This window comes from Lissotriton helveticus, chromosome 5_1, assembly GCF_964261635.1.
Source record: "Lissotriton helveticus chromosome 5_1, aLisHel1.1, whole genome shotgun sequence".
Lineage (NCBI taxonomy): Eukaryota > Metazoa > Chordata > Amphibia > Caudata > Salamandridae > Lissotriton > Lissotriton helveticus.
Genome location: NC_136065.1, coordinates 18,810,311 through 18,836,781, shown reverse-complemented (window position 1 = coordinate 18,836,781; position 26,471 = coordinate 18,810,311). Strand labels below are relative to the sequence as shown.

The 26,471-nt window shown below is 44.3% G+C and overlaps 1 protein-coding gene across 1 annotated transcript in view; it reads right to left on the bottom strand.

The window, feature by feature from the left end:
- Window positions 1-26,471, bottom strand: part of HSD17B8 (hydroxysteroid 17-beta dehydrogenase 8) — a 79,565-nt gene that overhangs the window by 31,996 nt on the left and 21,098 nt on the right. Inside the window, exon 2 of the mRNA XM_078641604.1 lies at window positions 12,317-12,519. Coding sequence (XP_078497730.1) covers window positions 12,317-12,519 — 203 coding nt within the window. The remainder of the gene's footprint in view (window positions 1-12,316; window positions 12,520-26,471) is intronic.

Here is a 26,471-nt window from a genome sequence, read left to right as displayed (position 1 = left end):
CCTATTGTCCCGAACCCAGCAGTGATCCTGTATCAGATTCCCTGGGATGCTGAGTGGTTCACTGTGATAGACCTATGTCATGCATTCTTTTCCATTCCCTTGCATCCAGACAGCAAATTTCTTTTCTCATTTGCTTTCAACAGTCACGTGTATGTCTGGAATAGGGTCCCCCAGGGGTACACAGAGAGCCCCTCTATCTTTAATCAGATCTTGAAAAAATGCTTGGAAACTTTGGTCTTACCTGGAAATTCTGTTCTGGTGCAATACATTGACGACCTCTTGGTGGCGTCCAAAAGTCATAAAGATTGTGTGATTGACACCATTGCCCTACTGAATCACCTGAGTGAGAAGGGACATAAAGTGGCCCCTGAAAAATTACAGTTCTGTGCAAAATCAGTGAAATATCTGGGGCACCAGATAGAGAAAGGCATCAGGAAAGTAACGTCAGAAAGAGTGAGAATAATTCAAAAGATGCAGTTACCCCGTACTCAGAAGGAAATCAGAATGTTCCTTGGGGTGATAGGATACTGCAGGCAATGGATTGTGGGATTTGCAGTCCTAGCTAGGCCTTTGATAAAAATGACCAAGAGAGGAACACCGGATATCGTAGAATGGGATGATGAAAGCTTAACAGCCTTCACAAAATTGCGAGATTGTCTGTGTACAGCCCCTGCGTTGGGAATGCCAGACTATTCCAAGGAATTTGCCCTGTTCTGTGACACTCGCGATAATTGCGCGTTGTCAGTCCTAACACAAGAGCATGGCACAACCAGAAGGCCAGTGGCATATTTCTCTGCCACCCTGGACCCAGTGGCTGCTGGATTACCAGGATGTCTGAAAGCAGTAGCTGCTACTTGCACAAGTTTAGAGCAGAGTGAATCCATTGTCATGGGACATCCTGTAACTGTGTATGTTCCGCATGGAGTGGTGATTTTACTAACAAGAACGAAAACTCAGTATCTCACCCCTAGTCGGCTGACTAAATACGAGAGGATTCTCGTGGGTGCTGCAAATATAACAATTGTTCGGTGCAACATTCTGAACCCCGCCACTCTGCTTCCCAACTCAATGGATATGGAAGATGGGGAGGAAGATGAGCATAACTGCATTGATTTAACAGAATTTTGCACAAAACCCCGCCCAGACATTAAAGAAACACCTTTGCCTAAACATGACAAGGAATTGTTTGTGGATGGTTCATGCCTAAGACATGAACAAGGAGGCCTGAATGCTGCCTATGCTGTAGTCTCCTTAACCAAAATTGAAGAAGCAGGTTATTTATTTGGAGTAAAGTCTGCACAAGTAGCCGAATTGATCACTATGATAAAAGCTTGCAAATTGGGGAAAAACGAACGCCTAACAGTGTATACTGACAGTCAGTACTGTTATGGAGTTGTGCATGACTTTGGCCAATTATGGCTACAGAGGGAGTTCCTGACTTCATCAGGTACCCCTATTCGAAATGGAAAAGTTGTTCAAGACCTTTTAGAGGCAATCCAATTACCAAAGGAATTGGCAGTGGTCAAGTGTGTTGCTCATAAGAAGGGCCTTGACCCTGTATCTTTGGGAAATGATTTCGCTGATCGAGTGGCAAAATTATGCGCCAGGGATCGACTGATAATCAATCCGAAACGGGGGGGGGGCCGGAAACAGCTGCCAACTTCGAGTGTTTGAAGAAGTGCCTACATGGGATGAAGTGAGAGAATGGCAGCAGGCGACACCATGGCAAGAGAGAGAAAAGTGGAAGGAAGAAGGTTGTAGACCAAGACGTGAGGATGGTGTCATCTTGGGCCCAAATGGTATGCCTGTGTTACCCAGACACTTGCTTGGCACAATGGCTAGACTGATACATGAGGGATCACACATTGGTAGGGACGCCATGATTCTGGTATTCCAACAGACTTGGTACAGCAAAAAGTTCAGGAAAGTAGCAGAGTCCCTCTGCCAGAGGTGCTTGTCATGTCAACAGTTCAATGCAGGCAAGAGAACAATGGTGGAACTAGGGAGAATTGGGAGGTCAGGGGGTCCCTTTGTGAGAATACAGGTTGATTTCATCACCATGCCACGTTGTGAGGGGAAGCGGTATGTCCTTGTCATTGTCTGCCTATTTTCAAAATGGGTGGAAGCTTACCCTACTCCCCAAAGTGACGCACTGACAGTAGCCAAGTGTTTACTGAAAGAACTGATACCTAGATTCGGGGTTCCAGTCACTATTGAATCAGATAGAGGCCGACATTTTCAGAATGATGTGATCGATCAACTCTGTAAGGCCTTTGGGATCTCGCAAAAACTCCACTGTGCATATCATCCAGAGGCTTCTGGAGTGGTGGAACAAATAAACGGGACTATCAAAACAAGACTAGCGAAATTGTGTGATGCATCTGGCATGACCTGGGTAAAGGCCCTGCCTCTTGTTCTGATGGGACTCCGAAGTATTCCAGACCGGAAGACAGGCCTGAGCCCCCATGAAATCCTGATGGGAAGAGTGATGAGACAAGCGTGGGTACCAGGAAGCAAACTGTTGAGTATTACTGATGATTTGGTGCTTGAATACTGCAAGAGATTAGGTGACCAAGTGCGTTATATCTCTCGCCAGATCGGAGAAGACGCCGTCGCCAATCCAACGACCCCTCTCCACAAACTGGTTCCAGGGGACTGGGTCAAAATAAAGAAGCATACTCGGTCGAGCTGCCTGGCACCAAGGTGGGGACAGAAGCGCCAAGTAATCCTGGTAACGACCACAGCAGTGAAGTGTGCAGGTGTTCCCCATTGGATCCACGCCAGCCACACCCAGAAGGTACTACCAGACAAGGAGCCTGGAGAAGAAGGCCGTCCAGCAGAGGGGCCTGCAGAAGCAAGACCAGAAGTAACTGACGACGTACAGTCCAGTACCAGTCAAGCTGAGGGGTCCGCAGACGTTGGTCCAGGGGTAGTTGATGACGAGCTACCAAGAGTCAAGCCTGCTGAGGGGTTCCCAGAAGTTGGTCCAGAAGTAGCTGATGACGAGCTGCCAAGCATATGGCCAGATGAGTGGATACCCTTGATTGACCTCACAGAAGACCCCATCAGAACAAGGGAGCGAATTTGGGAAGGTAGAGAGTGGAATAGAGAGGAAAAGCAAGGCACAGGCGAAGAACCTCAGACTATTGAGATTCACATCAAAACTGAGGAAGGAGAAGGTCAGACAGGGACTGAGCAAATAATTGATACACCTCCCCAAACTCCAGAAATCGAAAAACAACAGATTAGACCTAGTAAAGAGATTCGAGCGGAAGAAAGTCAAGAGAACGAAGTGCTCGAACAGGATCAGATAGGATTAGAAGAACGTGTTCAGGAAACAGAGGCAGAGTCATTTAAAAAGCAAAAACAAAACTCTCCTGAACAAGGCCAGTTTAGTAACCAGGCAGAAGAAATAGATACGAGCCCTGGAACTAGTCAGATAGGAAGGGAAGAAAAGGAAGAAGAATTGCAACAAGCAAATGAAAATAAAAGAGCAATAGAAGAAAACGAAATCCCAGTGCCAACTAAAAGACTTAAGAAAAGAAAGCACCTTGAGCCTGGAGTCATAAAGAAATTGAGGCTGAGGATAAAAACGGTAGAAGAAAAACATGCAGAAGAAAGGAGGAGTTCTCGCATAGCCGAGCAACCAGAAGACACTTCCAAAAGGAGGAGCGATCGAATAAAAAGACAAAACAAAAAGTACAAGTCTCCTGAATGGACGCTCGTTTTGGAAGAATTTGAAGATCTTGATATAACTGACGAAAGCGACGGAGAACCAGTCGCTGAGTACTCTGCCGAAGAAGAAGACGAGCCACCGTGAAATTGCACAAAGTAAGCTACTCGTGCAGAGACACAAAGAGGGGTCGAGAAACTTCTTCTGAGCCAAAATGTCTGATTCAAACGTGAGTGGTAGACCTAGTCGCAGTTGTTGCAAAACATGCTGCAAGGTATGTGTATGTAGTATAATTATAGTGATATTAGTTTGGATAGGACTAACAGTTTTCATTCCTTTTGCGGTGAGCAAAAATACTAATGTTGACCCTACTGAGATTGTAAATACTGACAATGAAGAGCTGACAACACAGAGTGTAGCAAGACATGAGAGAGCACTCAAACAAACAAAACGAGACCTAGAAGCATCAGATGAGGGAGGACTACATTATCATGGAGTTAAGAATAAGACACATTTAAATGTTTTCGCAAACTTGTTAATACACTATATAGAGACTATGGAAATTGAGGATTGCTATGTCTGCATGAAGCTACCTACCTCTGTAGCTGAAGGCGTGACATACCATCACCTGCCCCTGACATACGGAATATCCTGTAGCATTTTAGCAAGCTTATTTTACAAAAGAGGACCATTACAGTACTATTACTCTAACAATGACGTGATCTTTTCTGAACTTCCTATACGTGGGAACCTGAATCCTGTACATACCAAAAGTGACGTTACTCGCTATATGGGCGAATACTTCCTGACTATAGGTAATATAGACATAGGTGACGCACACAGAGATAACTTGACCTGCTCTTTGCGTGAGCAGGAAAAGATGTTCCTGAACATGGCAGAGAAGAGGAGAATAAAAATACAAAGAAAGGCAGATGAGGAAAGACAGAAAACGCCAAAATGGGCTGAGGACATGGAAGGCACCTCAAAGGGTGGGGCGGGACCTGCTCTGTTGCTGGATTTTGAAAGGAAGGGAAAGCTATGTCTTCACCGCGAGAAGACTAGCTATTATAATAACATTTTCATTGGTTCCAGTGAATGCGAACATAATTACAAGGTAATTGGAGGATGGGGTTTCAAAAATGGGTCAGAGCCTGTGTTTCCTGGAATCTATTATATATGTGGAGACAAGGCTTATTTCAAATTGCCGGATCACTGGTATGGAAGCTGCTATTTTGGCATTGTCTTCCCGAAAATATACCATGTGAAACAAGTTGCTGGAAGCAGTGAAAATACTAATGGCTTAGTGCGTAGTAAAAGAGAAAGCGTAGGTGAAATAATGGGTAGTATTTTCAGTGCACTGATACCTGGAGTGGGAGTGGTTCTGAACACTCACAGAATTTGCAAATTGTCCACCATAGTAGATGTGTTGTCTACGGACACAGCTCATGGATTTCTGCTGGTCAATACCGAAATGGTTGCGATCAGATCAATGGTTTTGCAGAACAGACTTGCTCTTGATACCTTATTGGCAAAAGAGGGCGGAGTCTGCCGGATGTTGAAGGCGCAACATTGTTGCACTTATATTCCGGACAAAAGTATGCAGCTCAAAAGATATGTGAAAAACATTACTAATTTGGAAAAGGAACTCAAACCACTCGAGGTTGACAGTGCCTGGAAGAGACTGGTAGATGGTCTCTCAAATGTAGGTCATTGGCTTGCTGGCTTAGGTAAAAGCTTATTGTTCAAGGTACTGATGCCAATTGGAATTATAGGTCTTATCCTATTTTTCATATTTGTCTGTTGCAAATGCCGTAAGCACACCAGAAAGCATCAAGTGAATGCCAGAGGAGTGAAACGGAGTGTGGATGAGCTTGAATTAGAGGAAATGAATAATCAGATATACAAAAAGGTGAAAAATTCTCACCCTACCAAAAATGAAAAAGAGAAGCGGAATCGCTTGCTGGAAGAGATAGAGTTGTATAAAGTGTGAGAAGTTGGCATCTGGTTCCATTAATTTTTGTGATGATAGTAAATATCATCAAAGAGGGGATTGATAGAGCAAGCTTCGCATCGCGACTTGCTCGAGTCATAAACCTCGCCCGTGTGTAATCAATTAATAAAATTTGTACGTCTTACTAATCTTTTATTTTTATATACGAACGAAGTAGATGAAGCTTGCTTATGTGTTTTCTAATACAACTAATCCATGTCCCTAAAACATGGCCGCCGCTTGGAAAATTGCTTCTGCGCATGCGTCAGTCAAACTCACGTGACCTGACGTAGTTATAAGTTTGGTGGGAAAGGGTGCGCATGCATAATACACAGCTTTCGTGAATAACGTGGTGATGCTCTTGTGAACGTGTATATGTTGCTAATATTTAAACTGCGTAGTATATTTTTATAAGGATAAGGTTAAAGTACAAAACCATGATGTGTTTTTCATGCATTCACTTCTATGTTTTAATTTGTCCTCGCTTACTTTTCATGTACTGCGGGAAATGGGGGTCCGAACCGGTTGGGAGCCATATTGAAGGTCCCTTCTGCGCAGACTCGTGGTGCACTGAAAGGTGGCAACATTGGACAGTGGAACTCAGCCAGCTGGCAGCCACAGTCAAGATGCTCATGGGAAAGCCACCTCTGCCCTACGAGAATGGAGAAAGTTGCTCCTTATATGATACATTGTGTGTTGCGCTATTGTTTGCTGTACAGCTTCCCATGGGAACCCCAATCTCGCTAGGCGGTACCCAGAGATGCAAAGTAGGCCTCCAAATAGTCTGTTCTGATTGGTGTGTTAACCAAATCCTACCTTAGGACCAATCCAAATTGAGGGATTCTGACACTTTGCAACATTGGGGGGTGGTACACCGTCCCAAAACAGTATATCTACCCTGGGTTCACCTAGGGAAATTGTCCGACTTGTCTGGTTTAGCTGACCTGTCACTGACCCAACGCACTCAATAGGTGACTGAAGATACAGAGCGCTGCGGAGCACTCTGTCCGAAATTTGACCATAGACTAAGGTTTTACTAAACCTTAAAAGTGCTGGCGGAGCACTTTGCTGGGAGTTCGCTGACCCAATCGGGGTCTTGATCGATAGCTGCAGAGAGGGTGGAGCGCAGGCGTTGCTTCCGAACTGCGGGTGCCGGTCCTGTCCTGAGGGTCCTGTCCTGACGGTCCTGTCCTGATTCTAATCTGGTCTTCCTGTCCTGTCCTGGGTGTCCATTCTGCACCTGCTGTCCATTGAGGGGTATCCTTCCTTGAGGGGTTCCTGTCCTTAACTGACCCGTGGCCAGGGTTTGGTTTCCACACCAGTCTAGGTAAATATCACTCTGAAAACTCTGAATCTTGCACCTTTCTGAATTTCTGTCTTTTGCTTTAAATAAAGACATACCTTTGCATATGTTAATTTTCCATGCCTTTTTCCGCAACCATTGAATCATAAAGTCATTTGCATTTGTTTCGTAACGTGTTCCTATGTTACCCTACCTGTTAGAAATTATATTTTGCATTGCAGTTTGTCATTTCCTGATATGGTCTAGAACATCCTTACTTAAACTATCTAAAGAACTTTTGCCTTAAAGCATAGCGTGTCTCTCTTCATAGACTCTCCTATAGTTATATAAATGTCCCGAACTCCTGTCTCATTTTCTTTGAGATAATTCTAGAATACTAGTCCTAATCAAAGCCTATCCCATCTTTAGTGATTCATCTTAAAACGTTCTAATTCCTGATCCTTCATTTTGAATGTGTCCTGGTTCCATTAGTTTATAAATGGTTGCACTGACTTATTTGCTATTCAGCTGTGTACTGTATGTTATTCTGTTTATTGATTACTTAATTACTGTGAATTTGATACTCTCTGAATTTTACTAAATTAGATAAAGACTTTAAAACTTCCAGTTGTCCGTGGTCATTTTACAAAGAGTATTGAATGTTATTTGTTGGGTTTGTATTTTGCTGCCTTTCCTTTTACAACTAGCTCCCTGATCCATTGTGGTCATAGGTACCCGCGTCGGTGGATGGTAAGTCGGGTACTCTGAAGAATAACGAAAGGAACTCACAAATTATTGATAGTAAACCGTGAGGTCATCCGATCAATGTATATGGTGATTTGAAATATATGGGCCCGAAGCCGGAAGTGGCGAAATTATTGGTCGGGTGACCCGCGCGCTCTATCAGCTTCATAGCTCACGCATCCTTGGTGCAGGTAGCAGGCCAAAGAGAGCTAGTGCCTAGAAGGCTCTGAATGCCAAAAGGTATTGAGAGAATGAAAAAGGATATGGCGGGGCGTCTGAGGGGCTCTCTGAGGCAGCAGGCTGTATTCTGGTTAGGTCTCCCTTCGCAGGACAGTGTCAGGGGGCCTCCCTGAAAAGACTGATCCTGCTGTCTTGGTCAGGAAGACAGACAGTGCGGTCTCCATGGGCTGACTGACTGGCTACCTTGGTCAGGAGGACACTGGCGCAGGGTCTTCATGGACAGACGGACCTCAAACTGCTTTAGTAAGGACACTGACAGGGGGTATCTCTGGACAGACTGACCCTGCAGCCTTGACGGCACTGGTGCTCCCAGTCAATAAACGATATCTTTTCCTGTAGGCACAAGTGAGTGTGATCAACAAAGTACTGCAAAATACTCTGGTCTCTTAAACTTATAAAACATAAAAGAAGTTGTAGTACCTACAAATGTAACAAACAGAAATGGATGCAAGGGTGAATGCTACAACGACACAAACACCTCACATTTTATGATTTATATGGGGTGGGACATAGTTAAGCAGGCAACATGGAGAGAGCCGCCTGGGTGCTCCTGCTGCTAAAATTGCCACAGGGGATACATCTCTGGCCCCTGAGGGACACACTGATGGGCCGAACTAGTTTTTAGGTTGAGCATTCGAGACCTCTTGTGTATACTTTAGTATATAAATATATGTGTATGTATTTTGTGGGCTCTGGAGATCAGCCCTAGGACTTGTCTGCATCCGCTTAGGGACTTTTTTTTCTGTTCAACTGCCTCTGTTTAATTGCCTTTATGGAAAATGACCAGTAGAGGTCAGTAAAGTACCACAATTGCTTTCTGCTGAGGCACTTTATATTTTATTTTTCAGGCAACTGCCTCCATTTAACTTTCTTGATAGAAAACGACCAGCAGAGGTCAGTAAAATATCAGAATCACTTTAGCATTCTCTAGATTCCAGTCCATAAAATGGTCTCCCACGAACACCCGTAGACAATAATATTTTTTTTAAATCTTGTACTTTCAGTAATATGACCGCCAAAGGCCCTGATTTTATATTAAAAACAGAGCTTTGGACTATACCATTTCCCGCTGAAAGTCAATATTTCTCCATGTGTTCCCATACCTGGCGTGCCACGCAGTTTGGTGCTTACTTTCCCTCCATGTTGAAGAACAGTAGATGTTTCAGCACCCAGGCTAATGGGCTGCATAGCTAAATGCATATAAGGTCTCAAAGGCGAGACCGATTGCATTGCAAATGATTGTTATTTGAAAGGCACGCACAAGTCAGTGCGCTGTTGTGCAGGAGATCACCCCTCAGACTTCGAAGAAAGAAGTACGAAAGCAGCCTGCGATTGGAAGAAGAGAGATCGACTATAAGAAACCGGGTGTCTCAGAGGATGCAGGGTCAAGCAGCATTGGGAGACCCCCAACCCCTTAGGGGAGCATCTGGCAACTGGTATCTGGACACCAAACGAAGGCAGGGAGGAGGCATGCACCCGTATCGAGCGTGGATAAACTGGCCGCCTCAGACAAAAATGTAAAGAGCTAGAGATCGGTGTCAGGAGAGTTTATCACGAGAAGTGGGGTACCGCAGAGACTAAGTAACGGAGGAGGAACCATCAGACAGCTTGCAGTGAGTCGAACTGGAAAACCCTCCATACAAGAGGCCCATCTCACATCGGCTGAGACCACAAGCAAGGACAGAGCTGAGATGAAGAGTGGAAACAAGCCCTGGGGTTTGGATTCCTGGCCCTTACTGTGCAAAGCAGACATGCATTTCTCAAATTTCCATCACATTATGAGGAATACTGTGGTGCGGCGAATCCAAGTAGACAATCAAGGTGAGTACAAGATCGAAGCAAGAGGAGTCTACTATGCCGCCCCTCCACAGTTGTATCTTCCCATGTTTCCCCGAACCCTCAACACAGCTTCGGGCTTGGAGGCCTCATTCTTTTTTTGCACCCCTACCCCATTCACCCACTTGCCATCCCCCACCTCATTTGGTGGTCGAAGTAAATCCTGCCCACCCTCTAATCCTCCCTATCTTGTTCCCGATAGCGGGTTTCCTAAAAGCCACAGCACATATTCACTTCTCTTGCTATGGTGGGAGGGGCCTGCTGAGCCGACATGTCGGCCACTCACACCACCTTTGGGAAAATGGACCCAGTTGAGGTCTACGACACTGGTTAGTTTTTCATAATTTGACACATTGTGCTTTACTGGACTCTGGGCTGGTACGGTACTGATGCCCTTTGTCATTTGTGTGAATATAATATCAATAAAGACATGGTCAGGAAAAGAAAGAGAAGGCTCGCCAAGCAAAGACCCACTGGACTCCATGAAATAACCGAGTAAGCCGAGGCTTCCACAATGGCTTTGATGATAATGAATATTTATAAAGCGTGAACAGCGACCCAAGGATGGGAGTCCTCGCGCTGAAGCTGGAAGAACAGACTGACATTTCTGAGGGGTGGCCTGCTATCAAGACCGTGCAAAACTTAAAGTAATGTCAGATCTGGTCACAGGTGGAGGGGAAGAACACTCCACTGCTTAGGGGGGCACACAGAAAAATGCTTCCTCCAAGTTCGGATCAACTAACTTGACAGATTGCGGTCAAAGAAGCATCAGCAGAGCACAGCTTGCAATTTTAGGGTGCACATTCAATTAAATTAGGACCCTGATTATAAGGGGCTCTGTGACAGATGCAGAAGGCCTCAAAGACCAGGCCCTGCTCCATAGGTAACCAGTGAAGGGCCCTGAGATGTAAACAAATGGAGCAGTGTCATGGATGGCCCAGTGGGAGCCTGGCTGCTAAATTGTGGACCAGCCGCACCCGCTGCATTAGTCGTTTGGGCATGCCTAAATGCAAGTGGTGCAGGAATCAATATGCAATAGGACAAATGATTGGACAGCTTAACAACAAGAGTCCACACGTTTGTGTGTAACATGCGTAGATAGTAAAGGTAAGACAGAGTATGGACAAGGAATCACTTCAAGAAGAACTCCCAAACTCTTTGCAGAATCTCTAGAAGGGACAATGCCCCGCTGAGAAGGCCACCATCAGAGATACCAGATCAGAGAGGCCCCACCAAAACAAGGCAGCTCGGTTTTATCCCTCTTTAATTTAAGCGAGTGGTTTCTCATTTAACAAGCCTCAGCTGATAGGCTTGAAAGGCACTGGCAGAAGCATAAGATTGATCTGCGAAAGAAATGGCAATCTGTATGCCATATGTATGGACATAAGAGAAAAATAGAAGTGTCAGGGTCAGTGAAAATCCTTGTGGAAGCCCACACACAAATGGCTTAGACCGAGCAGAAGGAGTCAGAATAGATTGGAAACCATCTTCCAGGAAAGGAGGATAGACACTCAAATGCACTTCCTCGCCCGCCCACAGATTGAGACCACTGGCAACGTATAGAGTGGGAGACAGTATCAAAAGTGGTTATGAGATCTAAAAGCGCCTTCGCTGCACACACTCTTCTCTAACATCTTGCAAATTGTAGTAATTATGCTCAGCCCCAAGCCAACTGCCAGACTCAGCCCACAGATTGCCAACATTCCACAGAGCATCATAGCCAGAATATTCTATAATAAAAGGGGATAGTGCAAGGATACTACACAAATGTTATCCGTGGCATCTAGCAGAGGCATCTCGGTGACTTGGAGTTGGGGAAAGCCAGCCTGCAAAGAGGCCAGAATGCAATTACTCTTTCTGAAGACAGAAGGTTGCACATGGACTTCTTTTTCCAAGATTTGAGAAGCAAAAAGAAGAAAAGAGATAGAATGGAAGCTAGTTAATGTTAAGAGGGTCTGCGGAAGGCTTTTTCCACAGCAGAGCAAGCAAGGCTTCTGTCAATAGGAGCGGCAATGAGAGCTTTAACCATGCAAAACACACAAGATGATGGACGGAATGTTGCACAATGGCAAAACATTCACCACCCAGTCACAGATCTGGGTTTAATCCATCGTTATTTTGCTCACCAAGCCTCCCCAGTTCAGACATGGCCATATGCAAATCAGTCTTGAACCTGTGCCTCATCGTTATTTTGCTGACCATTATGAGGCACAGGGTCAAGACTGATTTGCATATGGCCATGTCTGAACTGGGGAGGCTTGGTGAGCAAAATAACGATGGATTAAACCCAGATCTGTGACTGGGGGTGAATGTTTTGCCATTGTGCAACATTCCGTCCATCATCTTGTGTGTTTAGCTTTAACCACGCATCATGCTTCTTCATGAAAGTCCTACCATTCACGCAAACTTGAAGGTGGGCATTTTCACTTTGCCATGTAATAACCTACTTCCTCCTTAGACCCTCCCTTTACCTTCACCAGATCCATCCTGATGCCCCCACGCATGCTTCCTTCTTCCCACATCTCACTGCGTTGCCCACTCTGGCTCTTACCTCAATCTTGGACATGAGAGCGGTCACTTTCTTCAAGGAGCTGACGTCAGCTGTAAAGGCGGCGTGCTGCTGCCCCTGCTGATCACGTGTCAGCATCTGTACAGTTTCATTGGCTGCTGACCCATTGAGGTCCACAACTGCGACAGACGCACCTTCTCGGGCGAACCTCTGACATACAGCTCGACCTATCCCACTACCACCACCTGGAAAGACAAGAAGAAAGATGATGGCATTAGAACTAAAGTTACTCGAGAGAAGATCACAAGTGGATCCTGAAGCAGTCCTCTGATAGTTACACCAGTCAGAGCACATCTGTTCCCTACACAGGATGGAATTCTGTCACAGACAAAAACACTAAAAGACCAGTGCATCCCCCTAGCACACTACAAAGGCTTGATTTGCACTACATTCCATTTGCAACATCTAACTTTAGACCAAGTATTAAAATGGAACCAATCTAGTGTCATTTTCAAAGCAGTATTACAAGTCACGTGCAAACAGCTCTCAATGGAGACAGTATCATACACAAAGTGACATCTAATGCATAATCACACACAAGTCACACTGATAACATGATTGTTGTTGTGGAATGTGGAACAGCACTTGAACACAAACACTCAAACAAGTTATACTCAACGTACTCTCGCCCCAAAGAAACTTTACTAAAGATGGACTCACACCTGAACTAATCACAGCTGAGGGAGAATCACGCTCAATCAAACAATACCAACAGCGGAATCACACTGGAGCAAGTCAGAAATGAAGCATAAAAGTATACCAAACCATCATATGCGAGGTAGAACCGTACCACCAGAATACCTCACATATGAGGCAGAATCACATCCTAAAAGCCACTCTGGATGCACAATGACAGCCGAGCAAAAGTCGCCAGAAGACTCATATGAGGCAGTTCGAGTAGGTGCAGAATCTGAGCAGGATAAGTCAGTAGAACACCAGTGCAAGTCCCACTCGAAGCAGCAGCGCGCCCGGTGTAAACTGTACTCAGATCAGTCGCACCTGAGGTCAGATAGATCTTAGATGCTTCTCTTCAGCTTTTAAATCCCCTTTTTCGAATAACTTTTGCTAGATCCCTCCCAAATCTCTTGGTATCGTCCCATTACATTCTCAAATTCTTGGAAAGAATAAGTCTATCTTCGGTTTCTTGCTAGTCCACATGAGTTTGCTCCTCTTCTTGAATGAAGCTCTCACTCAAGCAGTCACTCTGAAGAGTATGCTCTCAGTATGCGGGGTAGCAGACGCTTGCTCCTGGTTCTGCTCAATTCAGCAGCTGCTTTGGCCGCAGTTGATTGCACACTCTTTTCGCGCTTTTTCTTCCTGGATGTAGCTGGACTCATCTTTCGGGACACATTTTATCTGCATGTTCGAAAGAGCTCAATCTCCTCCTCTTCTGTGGAGACCTTCCAGGCTCTGCCCTCTTCTCGCAGCTTTATCAACTACTTGCAAAAGTGATGACATTTTCGAGATTTCAGGCACATTCATAGTTTTTCTTTTCCTTTCCTTCTCTCGCAGCTCCACCACTTGGAACCTCTCTATCCACCAACAGTTCAAACTTAGATAGCACACTTAAAGGTAAAAAATCATTGCCCCAGCTTCTACCTCTTCCGTCTTGTCCCCGCTCCACCTCTACAGCTGCCCCAGAGAAGTAAAGGATCATTTCGACAGTGGAGTCTCACTTCATGTGATATATATTTTATTCAAGTTTGTCAAAGAAGTCTGCAACCACCAAAGTTCATGATGCTGTCAGCAGAGACACAAAAGGCCCCAGAGAGCGCGTTTACCAGAAAGCCATGAGGAGCAGAGCTTGTCGCCATCAGGGACATGGCTATCAAAGCCGCTGTAGGTCATCCCTACTGTGCACTATGTACTGACTGTTGTGTGTGACGTAGGGTGCTTGGCATTGTCCCCTTATTGAAGGTGCAGGTGAAATTCACAGCTCGGCTAGATTAGATTTTCATTTAAGTTCCAATTAAATGAATGAGTTTATGGTAAAGGGTGTTCACATGCTGGTAAAAACTCTACTAGGGGTCTCCCGTAAAAGACATCGGCCCCACACTTGATGGGCAACACAGGGGGGAGAAATGTAGCAGCGTAATAAACATGTTCAGGGGTGCTGGTGGAATTCCAGTGAGCAGTGGGTTGCCATCGATGTGCGAGAGGAGTGCGTGTACTGTGGAACATAGAGTGTAGGTTGGTAGGAATGATTTCATCTGATGCAGGGGTCAGTGGGCCACAGGCTGGCTGAGACGTCTCCTTCACATGCCTCCTGCATGACACTGGAGACCTCGGCACATGGTGTTGGTGGAGGCGAATGGGAGACACTTTCTAGATGTTTCAGCCGTGGATTAGAAGGTAATTCTTTCAGAGAACTTTGGACGGGACAGCGCAGGACAATTGTCACCTGGCTGAGGGCCCCTTACACCCAGAAGGAGACCCAGTTTGAATTAAAGGATCATGACAGGTGACACCATACTCGGAAAACTGATGCAACTATCACAGTCAGTGCTTGACACCCTGAATGTATGTAGGAACCATGCAAGTGAGTGGGAGACCCTTGGGTAGAAACGTCTTAACAAGCAGAAGTGTGCATGGAATCAACAAGAGAAAAGCTGGTCCTAAGAACAAAGATTTAATACCCAAAACCAGTGTGCCAGCAGCTAAATCCGAGCAAGAACTGAAGGTGTGGCACAGACTCCTTGTGTGGAACATCTCTGACCAGAATCTAAGTGTGTTATCATTAGCAGCCAGTCCTACAAGCACCTCCCTCAATGACCCCTCTTGTTAATTCCAAGTGAATGCAACCCACCCTGAACACTGGGAGACCATGAGGCGAGTAGCGAACGCTGATGCGGAGGCAGAAGGTTGGTAAGTGGCTCGGTAACCACTTAGAGAGAATATGACTGATGGCCAAGTATATTCAATAGTTAGGCTTTCAGACATTTTATGGAAAAGGTGTTGAACTGATTTTTGAAGTAATATTTATCATCTTTAATTCTGAATAATTAACATTTAAAACAGAGACTGCCACAGTTCTAGATATTTTCAAACAGGCCCCGATCTGCCTGCTCTTGAAAAAGCCAGGCTGGATTTAACTGTACGCAAGCACTATCAGCCTATTTCTCTACTCTTCTTTGGGGCAAAAGTCTTGGAAAAGTTTGTTGCAACAATGGTTCTCTGCAAGATGGTATGGAGTCCATTATAGTCTATATACTCCGCAAGCCTTTGAAGCTTCCCCTCCGTGGACCCAGCCCATCCTGGGGGAGGGGGCATGACACCTCTGCCTAGGATGGCCTTCGTTTCTGGACCCAGAGAGCGGAGGTGCTCTACCCAGGGGTCCAGAAACCGGTCTGGTGGTGGCGAGTGGCGGGCAGCAATTCAGGAACCACACCAGTGCTGGTTATTTTTTAGGGGGCATCTCTCAGATGCCCGCTGAGTGCATTTTACATTAAATCCCACACTGGAAGTGTGGGTTTATTGTGCTGAGAAGTTTGCTACCAAACTTTCCAGGTTTTAGTAAAGCCATTGTGAAGTTCGTAGGGACCAACTTCCAGACCATACACTCTTTATGGCTTTTGCACACTTACAATGTCTAAGAATGGACTTAGACCCTGTAGGGGTACAGGGCTCATACCCTGTATCCTCGCCGGAGGGCTACTGCACCCTGCTAGTCGGTGGCTTACATAGGCCTCAGGCAGTGGGATGTAAGGATGGCACACAGAGATGTGTCCACATTGATCCCCATTCAAGCTGCACCGCCACAACCATCGCGAATGAATCCAATGATTTGAATTTATGTTTAACTCTTCTATTCTTCCACTTTTTACTCCAATAGGGCTCTTCCAGTTTTAGGCAGCTGGAAAGATGTGCGGGGGCACACTACAGGAAAACTGTGTGATATAATGGCATAGTGCTGTAGAAAGGTGTTGAAATCGAGTAAGGCTTTTTCCTGTGCAGAGGCAGACAAGCACATGTCACGGTAAGCACACTGTAAAGCATTGTTGCAACTGAGATAAAATAACGGTTTCATGGGTGAATACGGAGTCATAAACATCTCGGAATCATTGGATGCTTGGACTTGAGATATGCAATGTGTTTGGCTAGTTGGGGTGTGGAACATGGGGTGTTGTGGTTTAAGTCGACGATTGTTGAAATAGAATAGCAGTTGAGACACGATGCAGCAGCATTTCAAAGTCTCATTAATTCAGAGTTAAATGGATGTTTTCAGTTAGTCTATTGCATTAGAAATGTCATAACCGAGCGGATGGTTATTAATTTTTTGTATTCTATATACCCCTGACGAAGGGAATATCCAGAAATGCATTGGGTGATTTTAAATAAAATCGTGACATGTGGAAACATTTAATTCTCCTGTGTTTTTATGAAAAACTGCGATCAAACTTGAGCAGGAGTAAAATGAGTTGATGAAAACAAAGGAATAAATGGTGAAAAGTATTGGAGTAAGAAGTGGAAGAATATAAGAGCTATACATAAATTCAAATCATTGGATTCATTCGCGATGGTTGTGGCTGTGCAGCTTGAATGGGAATCAAATGTGGTTCCTTCGTGTTCGGTTTACATAGCGGCGCTATTGGGCGGAGCGCGGAGCAAGCGAGCACTCCTACTGGGTGTTGAAGCAATTGAGTACCGTAAATATGGATGACAGTAAACATGGAGTACTTCGGTGTGCATCTCACCACCATTGATTTACACAGGGATGTGTGCCATGTTGACTTCACTTTCCTCTGCACCAAAGCATGTAGCCTGCAATTGCAGTGTGTGGGTGCTATGGTACAGTGCCTTTAAGGCTGCCATAATAGGTGCTGCAGCTCTTAGAGGCCTTGCCTGGTCAGAGTGCCCTTGGTACCTATGGTACCTTTTACAAGGGGCTTACCTGTAGCCAGAGATGTGCCAATTGTGGGTACAAAGGTACAGTCTTGAAAAAGAACACAGGCCTTGGGAACCTGATTGTCAGAGACCCTGGGCACATGAAGTCAAAAGGGCATCATGCGTCAGACAAAAAGTGGGGTTTAGCCATGAAAAAGGAGCACTTTCCTACACCAAGTATTTTACATTGGAAAACATTTATTCAAACACATCTAGCAAGAAAATGTATAACACTTAATACTAACTTCACATGAGAAGTCAAATCAAATAATCTACCATTTTGGCTATACATCATTACAGTTATAAAGGCCAAGAAAGTTTGAGTGGAAGAAATGAATAGTCAGATTAAGAGTGATGAGAAAGAGCGTTAAGAGAAAGTAAGAATTACCTCTACTAAAGTCATATACTGCCCCTAGGAAGACGGACTGCTTCTCCTAGCCCCTAAAAGTGTCGAAGGAGTTAGGTGGAAGTGACACAGAATAATGTCCCTGTATCGAACCCAAAGGAATGTATACAAATTCCAAGGCGTGATAGAACAGACCTCATAAAATTCTTAATTTTATCTGGGAAGAGACTTAAGAAAAAAAGACAGAAAAAAACCCAGGATAGGATGGAAGATCCCCACAGAAAAGCAATGGAAACTCCTAGGAAGAAGTGATGGAAGAGTGATATTAGGGAGCCAAGGAAGAGCCCTACTAGAAGACGTACAAGGAGCCCCACCAGAAGGCGAAGGAAGAGTACTACTGAAAAGTGATAGAAGAGCACCACAAGAAAGCGATGCAAGAGCTTCACCAGAAAATAAAGGAAGAGCCTTGCAAGAAAGCACAGGAAAGAGCCCCACCAGAAAAAAATGGAAAGAGCCCCACCAGAAAGCAAAGGAAAAAGTCCGACCAGAAAGCAAAGGCAAGAGCCCTACCAGAAAACAAAGGAAAGAGCCCCACCAGAAAACAAAGGAAAGAGCCCCACCAGAAAACAAAGGAAGGAGCTGCACCAGAAAACAAAGGAAAGAGCCCCACCAGAAAAGAAAGGAAAGAGCCCCACCAAAAAACAAAGGAAAAAGTCATACCAGAAAACAAAGGAAGGAGCTGCACCAGAAAACAAAGGAAGGAGCTGCACCAGAAAACAAAGGAAGGAGCTGCACCAGAAAACAAAGGAAGGAGCTGCACCAGAAAACAAAGGAAGGAGCTGCACCAGAAAACAAAGGAAGGAGCTGCACCAAAAAACAAAGGAAGGAGCTGCACCAGAAAACAAAGGAAGGAGCCCCACCAAAAAGCAAAGGCAAGAGCCTCACCAGAAAACAAAGGAAAAAGTCCCACCAGAAAGTGAAGGAAAAGCCCCACCAGAAAACAGAGGAAGTGCCCTTCTGGAAAGCTAAGGAAAAGCCACATGAGAAAGTAAATGAAGAGCCTCAACAGAAAGCGAAGGAAGAGCCTCAGAGAGTGAAAGAAAAGCCCCATCGGAAAGTGAAGTAACAGCATCGTAAGAAAGTGAAGGAAGCGCTCCGCCGTAAAGTAAATAAAGAACTCCCAGGAATGCTTTGTAAGAGGCCCATCACAAAGCAATGGGCGATACCCATTGGAAAGCGATGAAAAAGTCCCAGGTAAAGTGATGTAAGAGCATCCGAGAAGGGATGCAAGAGCCCCACAAAGGGATGGAACAGCCTTCTGAAATTGATGGAAGAAATCCCAAGGAAATATTGAACCCTAGCAGTGGTGAAAGAGCCCTCTGGATATAATGGAAGACCCTTGGAAGTGATGGAAGAGTCCCCGGATAAAGATGAAAGAGCCCCGGGAAATGACTGAAGAGCACCCGGGAAATGATTGAAGAGCCCCCGGGAAGTTCTCAACAAGACAAACAGTAGCCCTCCTACTGTGGAACTGAGAGAATAAAACACCAACAAGCAATGGAATAGCCCCCGAGATGAAACAGCCCCTGGAGTGAAAGAAGTAGTGTAACAACTTCTGAAACAGGATGGCACATCACTCAAGAAGAGACAGATTAGTCAGTCATGAAGGTACAAAAATAGCACTGTCCACGAGAGAGAGAGAGAGAGAGAGAGAGAGAGAGAGAGAGAGAGAGAGAACAACCCTCCAGCTGCTGAGACAAAATAGACTCTGGAAGTCACACAAAACTCCTTTTAGAACATTTAGAAGAGCCCACTCCATGGAGGCAGAGAGTCATCCTTCCTCCTTGGATGTCATAGACTACCTGTCCAGATGTAACAGAAGAATCTGCAGGAAGTGATGTTATAGACACATGTTCTCTATGGAGTAGAATATGCCACACAGGAATACAATAACTACCAAAGAAATGAGGAAATACGCCTGGAAGGGATACAATTACTTTTAATGAAGCAACAGTCTGGACTGATAGAGAAGTCCATGGGAAGTGACATCTTAATTATTTACTGTAATTCTCAATATCATTAATTCTTCTCGTCCAAGTCATTACTTACAAGGAGTATTCACTTCAGGACAAGAGAAAAGAACCTGAAGCATGCTGGTGTTAGCTCCGCCGACCCAACTGTGTGCTATAAATATATTGCGTACCCCACATCCTTCCATAGTATGAGACCAATCAAAGGCCAGCAAAGGGGCAGGTGGGTGGGAACTAACGACTGTGACAAGGATGAGTACGACTAAGGATAATAAAGAATACTGGTACGTAACCAAGACATTATCCCTACATCCTTCACCCTCGTTCTAGTTGCAAGTTATGAGGAATACCAGAGCAATGCTGACCTTCGAACTCTGCATGAAAAATAAAATACAGGAGACCACAAATATCAAATCATTTTTTGGCAAATAAGTCCAAAATTAAACACACAACCCAATTATGTTCATATTTTAGGACAGGGCACATCTCAAAACTCCTGTCAAAAGAAACCTTCCAAACCCAGAGCCTGGATTCGATGTGGTTCATAAAGGTAAGAGGAGAGGCCCAGGTGGCTACTCAACCAATCTCAGAGTTACACTTTTGGTGGACGTACTGTGAGCGACATCACGAACAGTTATCACACAAGGCTTGGGTCAGTGAAGTAGTGCACTGACTCCACCTGTTCATGGAAATTCAGAATGCTTTCCTTCCATGAGTAGAACAACCAAAGATGAGAGAAGGAGATCAGATCTGAGCAAGAGGCAAGATCCATCCAATGATCTCAAAACCGCACTCATAACATCCGAAGAGTGCAGAAAAATGTCCTTTTGAGGTGAGGGACAAAATACAGATAACAGTTTACTGATCTGGAAAGTAATTGTGATCCAGTTTTTAAAACTAGACCATCATCCAGAATCTTAAGAAAAGGGGAGTTTGCACAGAAGGACCCCTAGCCCACCAATCCTCTGAGTCTAAGTTATTGCCACAAGTAAAAGCATTATCATAGTCAAAAAGTTCAATTTTGCCAAGGTTCAAAGAAAGATTTCTGAAGAGACCTTAGCACAAGATGCAAGTCCCAAGGGGGAAGAGGACCATCATAGGTTGAGAAAGAAAAATCCTCCAAGCAGCCTTGCATCAAGGGCTTCATCCTCATCAAGATGCTAACTCCCTTCCATCCTCCTCAAAAAAGCTCACAAAAAATGTGCCAATCTACTGAGCAGTAGTAAGAAAGCTAAAAACAGCCATGTTCCTCTCAAATCCTTCACAAAGAAATTAATTGACAGACCTAATGAAAGAGCTCCAGAAGACCGCCAGTTCTGAAAATGTCTCAAATGCCGGAATATGCCTCTAGAGTGGATGGATATCTGGGTCACTGAACGTCTGACAGAAGGGGACTGGGAGATGCATATTCTGAACACCCACCCTCGCAAGCTCCAGAACGACAAACAAGTAAAGGAGAGGAAGACGCTCAACAGCCGAAAGAAAAAGGAAGAGTAATTTTCCAAGGAGAAGAAAGGGACATGCACTGAAGAGGGGACCATGTTCTGCATGGCCTGAAAGGAAGGCCACTATCACATCTACTACTACTTCTTGAAGTCTCTGAAAAAACAAGGAAGCGGCGGAAAGGAATAGAAAAGAGGATAACGCCAGGTTTAAACAGAACATCCACCCCAAGGCCCTGCAGCAGGAAATAGAGAAAAAACCTGGGAGGTTGAGCAGTCTAAATTGATGCTAATACATCTAGAGCGGGTCTCCTGATCCTCAGCATGTGGCCCTGAAGATCTTCATCGACAGAGCAAAAGATTTGAGAACTATTCTCATGAACTTGTCTGCTCGGACAATGTCCTGATCTTTGATGTACAAGGCCTTCAGAGAGAGCAAACAAAGTTAAGAGCCTGGATGAAACTTTATTATTATCATCAGAATGAGAGAAGTTGATCACTTGCCTATCTCGGTCTGTTTATGTTGGCCATCGTTATTGAACTGTGAGATCTAGGCATAGCGAGCTTGATATAACTGTTCGAACAAGTTTATGCAGATGTTCTAGAATAGAATGAATGTTTGCGTTCGAAGAACTGCAGGCAACTCACTCCAGTTCGAAGATAAGTGACATTTACTGAAGCTCAATCTGCTTTGATGTAAAGAACATACGAGTTACACGCCATCCTCTTGCGATTGCATTGATCGTAACCATCAGAGGGGAACAGGACGGAGTGGCAGACCTCGGTTCAGAGAATCTGGTTTTAGCCACCAATAAAGCTGAATGGAGAAATTAACAGATACTGGAATCAGTCTCTCAAAGTCTTACGAAAAAGAATTTTAGTACTTGAAGATTTACCAGCAGAGGCCCAAGATGCAATATTGTCCAGTACGCCAGTAACACATGAGGTTGTGTATCCATGCACCTTAAAAGAGGTGTGCTGCAGCTTGCTGATGGGATAGCAAAGATGACAAGATCAACCCTAGTCTTTCCCGTCTTAGAACTGGAAAGAACACTACACCAAAGTCTGTTCTGAAGTGACCTCTTAAGAAGACTCGGTCGTGTGACGGCATCAGCTGACAGTTTGCAAGGTTAAGGGGCGTTCCTAAACTGCTTTTAAACCTCTCAGAATCTCTTCCTGCGAGGGAGCATGGAGACACCAGCCAGCCTGGTAAGGAAAGGCGTACCATTCGAGATAATGCAATAAAGACACTAATGGAGCCAGCATATTGATAAATACCCATGGAGCAGATCTGATTTAATGGGCGATACCTAGAACAGATAATACTTCCCTACCACACAGAACCTTTCACAAATCACTATACCTTACCACTTGTGAATCCATAGCCATTTAACATGGAAAATAACAAAACAGTTGTTGTAAGTCCTGAATGTGCTATAATAATCCATTGCGCTTTAGACTTGTGTTCTGAGCTCATCCTCATCGCCAATATGAAATAAAATGAGTCCGAAGGAGACAACCAGAGAGTGAATGATAGGTGTATTACATGTATGAGGATCATATACAGAAACCACACATCAAAGAAATATCCCAGTCACATAACCGACAAGAGTGAGGTACAACTCTTAAACTTTACTTCAAGCACATGCAACTTAGAACAAAATACAAACATGCCAAACAGCATCAACACCATTCTACTGGAAATATTTACACTTGAACTTCGAGTAATATGATAAAGTGAGCAATTAATAAATAAAGTAACAGAGGAGTGGAAAACATGCAATGAAGTAATCTATATGAAAGAAATATACATCAGGTTTAGTATGAACATAAAGGCCCCTTCCAGAATTAAAAGGATAATTCTCTAGAGAATAGCCATCTTGAACATAATCTTCAGAATTCATTTGTTGAGACTTCTCAAATCGATAATCAGCCTGAATCCTCCTGGCGATTTGGGAACCAGCAAAATATAGAATACAATTGCTTCCCCTCATTTTACTTCAGAACTGGTGCCACTGATTCTTTCGCAAGAAGCAAATGTGCTGCGGTCACCATTACAGATTTTTTTACAGGATTGTGCGGGCAAGGTGTATGTATGGCGCTAGAATCTGGTGGAATAGTAGAGACGTGTGTTTGCTACACCTCCTTAATAGTCTTCAGGACTCACACTTTGTCATGTATTCCTATAGGTTCTGAATCGATCCCCCTATTCCTGACCCTATTCTAGTTAAACAAACCAACAAGTTAACTAGCAGTCAGCCCATGAGGCCGAAAACCCCCATGATGCAGATACCGTTATCTGACGCAGTCACACTACGGCACAGGAACGTGTTATCTGATTAGGTCATAACGCTTGCGATCTAATTAGACAAGCGATATTCCTCCAGCCCCTGATAAGGCATACGGAGTTCTCATAACAAATCAAACCTATGACAACCTGGGCAAAACCCTGCGGCCATTGTTTTGATTTCACCGAGAACTTCAGTAAAAGAATGTGCTAACGAGCAAGTCGTATGACATCCTTATTGACGTATCTATGTCCATCCTTACGTCAATCTCGGCACCTTAAAGGTATAAATATTACCGATCTTGCCCTATGCAAACACACGCGTGGTGACGAGACGGAGCAGCCATACTTGCCGAAGCAAAGAGCAGAGCAGACCCCGCTGGCAGCAGCCCCGCCTTCCTGACGCGCTGAGAGACGCGCTGCTTTCTCCTGCCGAGAATCCAGCACCGGCGTTTCTGGGTAGCCCTCGCAGGCAGCCTGGAATATCGAGACCAGAGAGAGAGATACCATTCCTCATTCATCCTAACTTCCAGGTACAGAACTGAATGACCCCTCACAGAGAATTCTTTAGTTATTCACTTGGCAAAAACAAACTTAACTTAAACTGTAACTTTCTATTCCCGCCCACGTATTAGACTTAGGTCAGGTACACGGGGTAGGCGTATCTAGAAACACCAGTTGAGTACGTTTAGTCAAATGTATATGTGTATGTAATATATTTTATTCATTTTAAAACATCTTATGGCTTAGAAACCATATCAATGTTTTTACAGTATTATTTTATACTATTGCTTTTAATGTATGCACTTTACTTAGCTATAAGTATTGCAATAATATCGATCCATTTCTCTTGTATGAGAAAAGAGACTGATCAATAAATAACACCTTTTTATTGAACATGCCCGTCTCTTCCTTTTCTCTACATTCTGATGGGACTAAGAATGCACGTACTGACTGAGTAAAATAAATTGCCTTTTGTTCACACGACTCTCGAGATATACTCTTGATTAGGGGAGAGCAAAGTTGTCATGTTCTATGGTTGTCAGAAACTAAATCCCTTCTTGTCTAATCAGGGGAGTTAATTCTTTCCTGAACATTCGAGAAAGTTTCTAGTGAACTCTGAGCTAAGCTGGCAAACCCAAAACTTTAAGTCTAGTATCGACAGTAGTAGACCTAGTTAACGTCTGGCCTAGGCCTTTACTGCTGTAGGTATTATTCCAATGCGCAGAGCCTATTGGGATAATAGGAACTACACTACATGGCGCCCAACGCGTTTGGAAAGGGCGATAAAACTAACGTAAGACATTTAGAGTAACTCAGTCGTGCTTTCTCACTCAGACCCCTTTTCCCAAATACTCCAAAGACGTCTGGAGTGGGTGAAAGGTTATATCCGCCAGACCTCGCAGGAGGGAACTCCTATGTATGGTTCTTGGTATAGTCAACGTTGAAGGATACACTGTTCCAAAATATTGTGCATCTAATCTTTGTTTCCATAAGAAACCTGATCTGCAAACAAAAGAAATAACCTTCAGGACAGTAAAATGTCAGACAATGAAGAAGAAAGAGAGGCAGTTAGATTAGCAGCTGAACTCGCAGCGGCTGATGCTGCAGCACTAGATGCGGACGGGGATATAATACTCATTCCGGTCATCAAAAGGAGATCTATAACCCTGAAACTTATAGAAAATGGACTGACACCTAGAGGTGGCACAGTCATATTCGTAATTGAGGCACACAAATATCGGCAGACAGAGGTATACTATTCATGGATACATTTTCCAGCAGCAAATGCTGTAACAAAGTACTTCCACTATTACAAAATAGAGGAACCTCCTAATGAGTACACTCCTTTCGAGGAGGTGGAAGTACCACTCAAATTTCAAGAGCATTTGCTCTTATTTGATGGCGCCCTAAAACATAACAATCACATCACCAGGCTCGGTCCTTTAGGTAGACCAGGAGCAACGTGGCCGGTCCTAGCCGGATACACACCACATCCAGACATCGATGGGATGTCTGCACCAAACCTTTTAACACAGCTAAAACAATTAATAAAAATTCATAGACAATTAGTTCAGTATGTGATGCGGACATCAACAATTCAGCCAGCGATTAAACTTCCACAGCTGACCCCTCACCAGGGGAACACAAATAAAATTACACCACAGAACATCCAATCCTGCCTAGGTAAAGTACCGGCTAAACGGGAACAAATACCATTCTGGTTGGCACAGAAAATTACCCAAATAGAGGCGGTGTTTCCTGACACCACCCCGCTAGAAAAACACAGGATTCTGACTATCTGTCTCCCAATGGGAATCGCACCACACATTGAGGACTGTGACACTTGGGGTACAGTCTTTGCTTCCATCTACACAAAAACGCACGGTGTTCCATCCATTTCGGTAATACCAGATGTGCTAAAATTCAAGATGAATATGGTCCTGAACCCGCTTTAACTCTTGGTATGAAATTACTAAAAGACTTCAAGCAGGTCTCGGCTATATTATTAGCCAACATAAAGGGAGAAGCAGCAAACGTGGCGATCCGCCAGAGGTTAAAAGAGACAGATATAGCAGACCAACCAGCTGAAATTGCCAGAATCATAGAAAAATCCTATGAGGAACTAGGTAGAGATAGTTTAGGTGGAATACCAGTAAAACCACAACTGACTGAAAGTCCAGAAAAAATATTTTTTAATAATAATTCACCAAAAAAGAACTGGGATGGAAACAAACAATCCAATCCTAAAGAAAAGAAATTCCAGTCCAGAGGAAGGTCTCCTAGGCAAAGAGAGAAATCTCCGAACCAAAGACACAGGTCACCCTAGAGTGACCCCTCTGGGAAAAGATATAACCTTAGAAATAGGGATAATATAAAAAAGCCTGATAGATATCAAGACTTTGATACCTGTCCCTCTCAATCTTTTCAGACTTCCTCGCAGAAATCGGAAAGAAGAGGACGATCAGAACAAAGAGAAGAGCACGCCAAATCCAAAGACAAGGAACCTGCTCAGCTAAAAAAGAAATTACAATTTCCAAAAAAGAAGGTAGCCAGTATCAAGGTAGTTAACAATGCCGAGAATACTGAGGACACAACTGAAAAACGGAGAGTGGGCTCAGACAATGCTAGACAGTGCAGCAGAAGT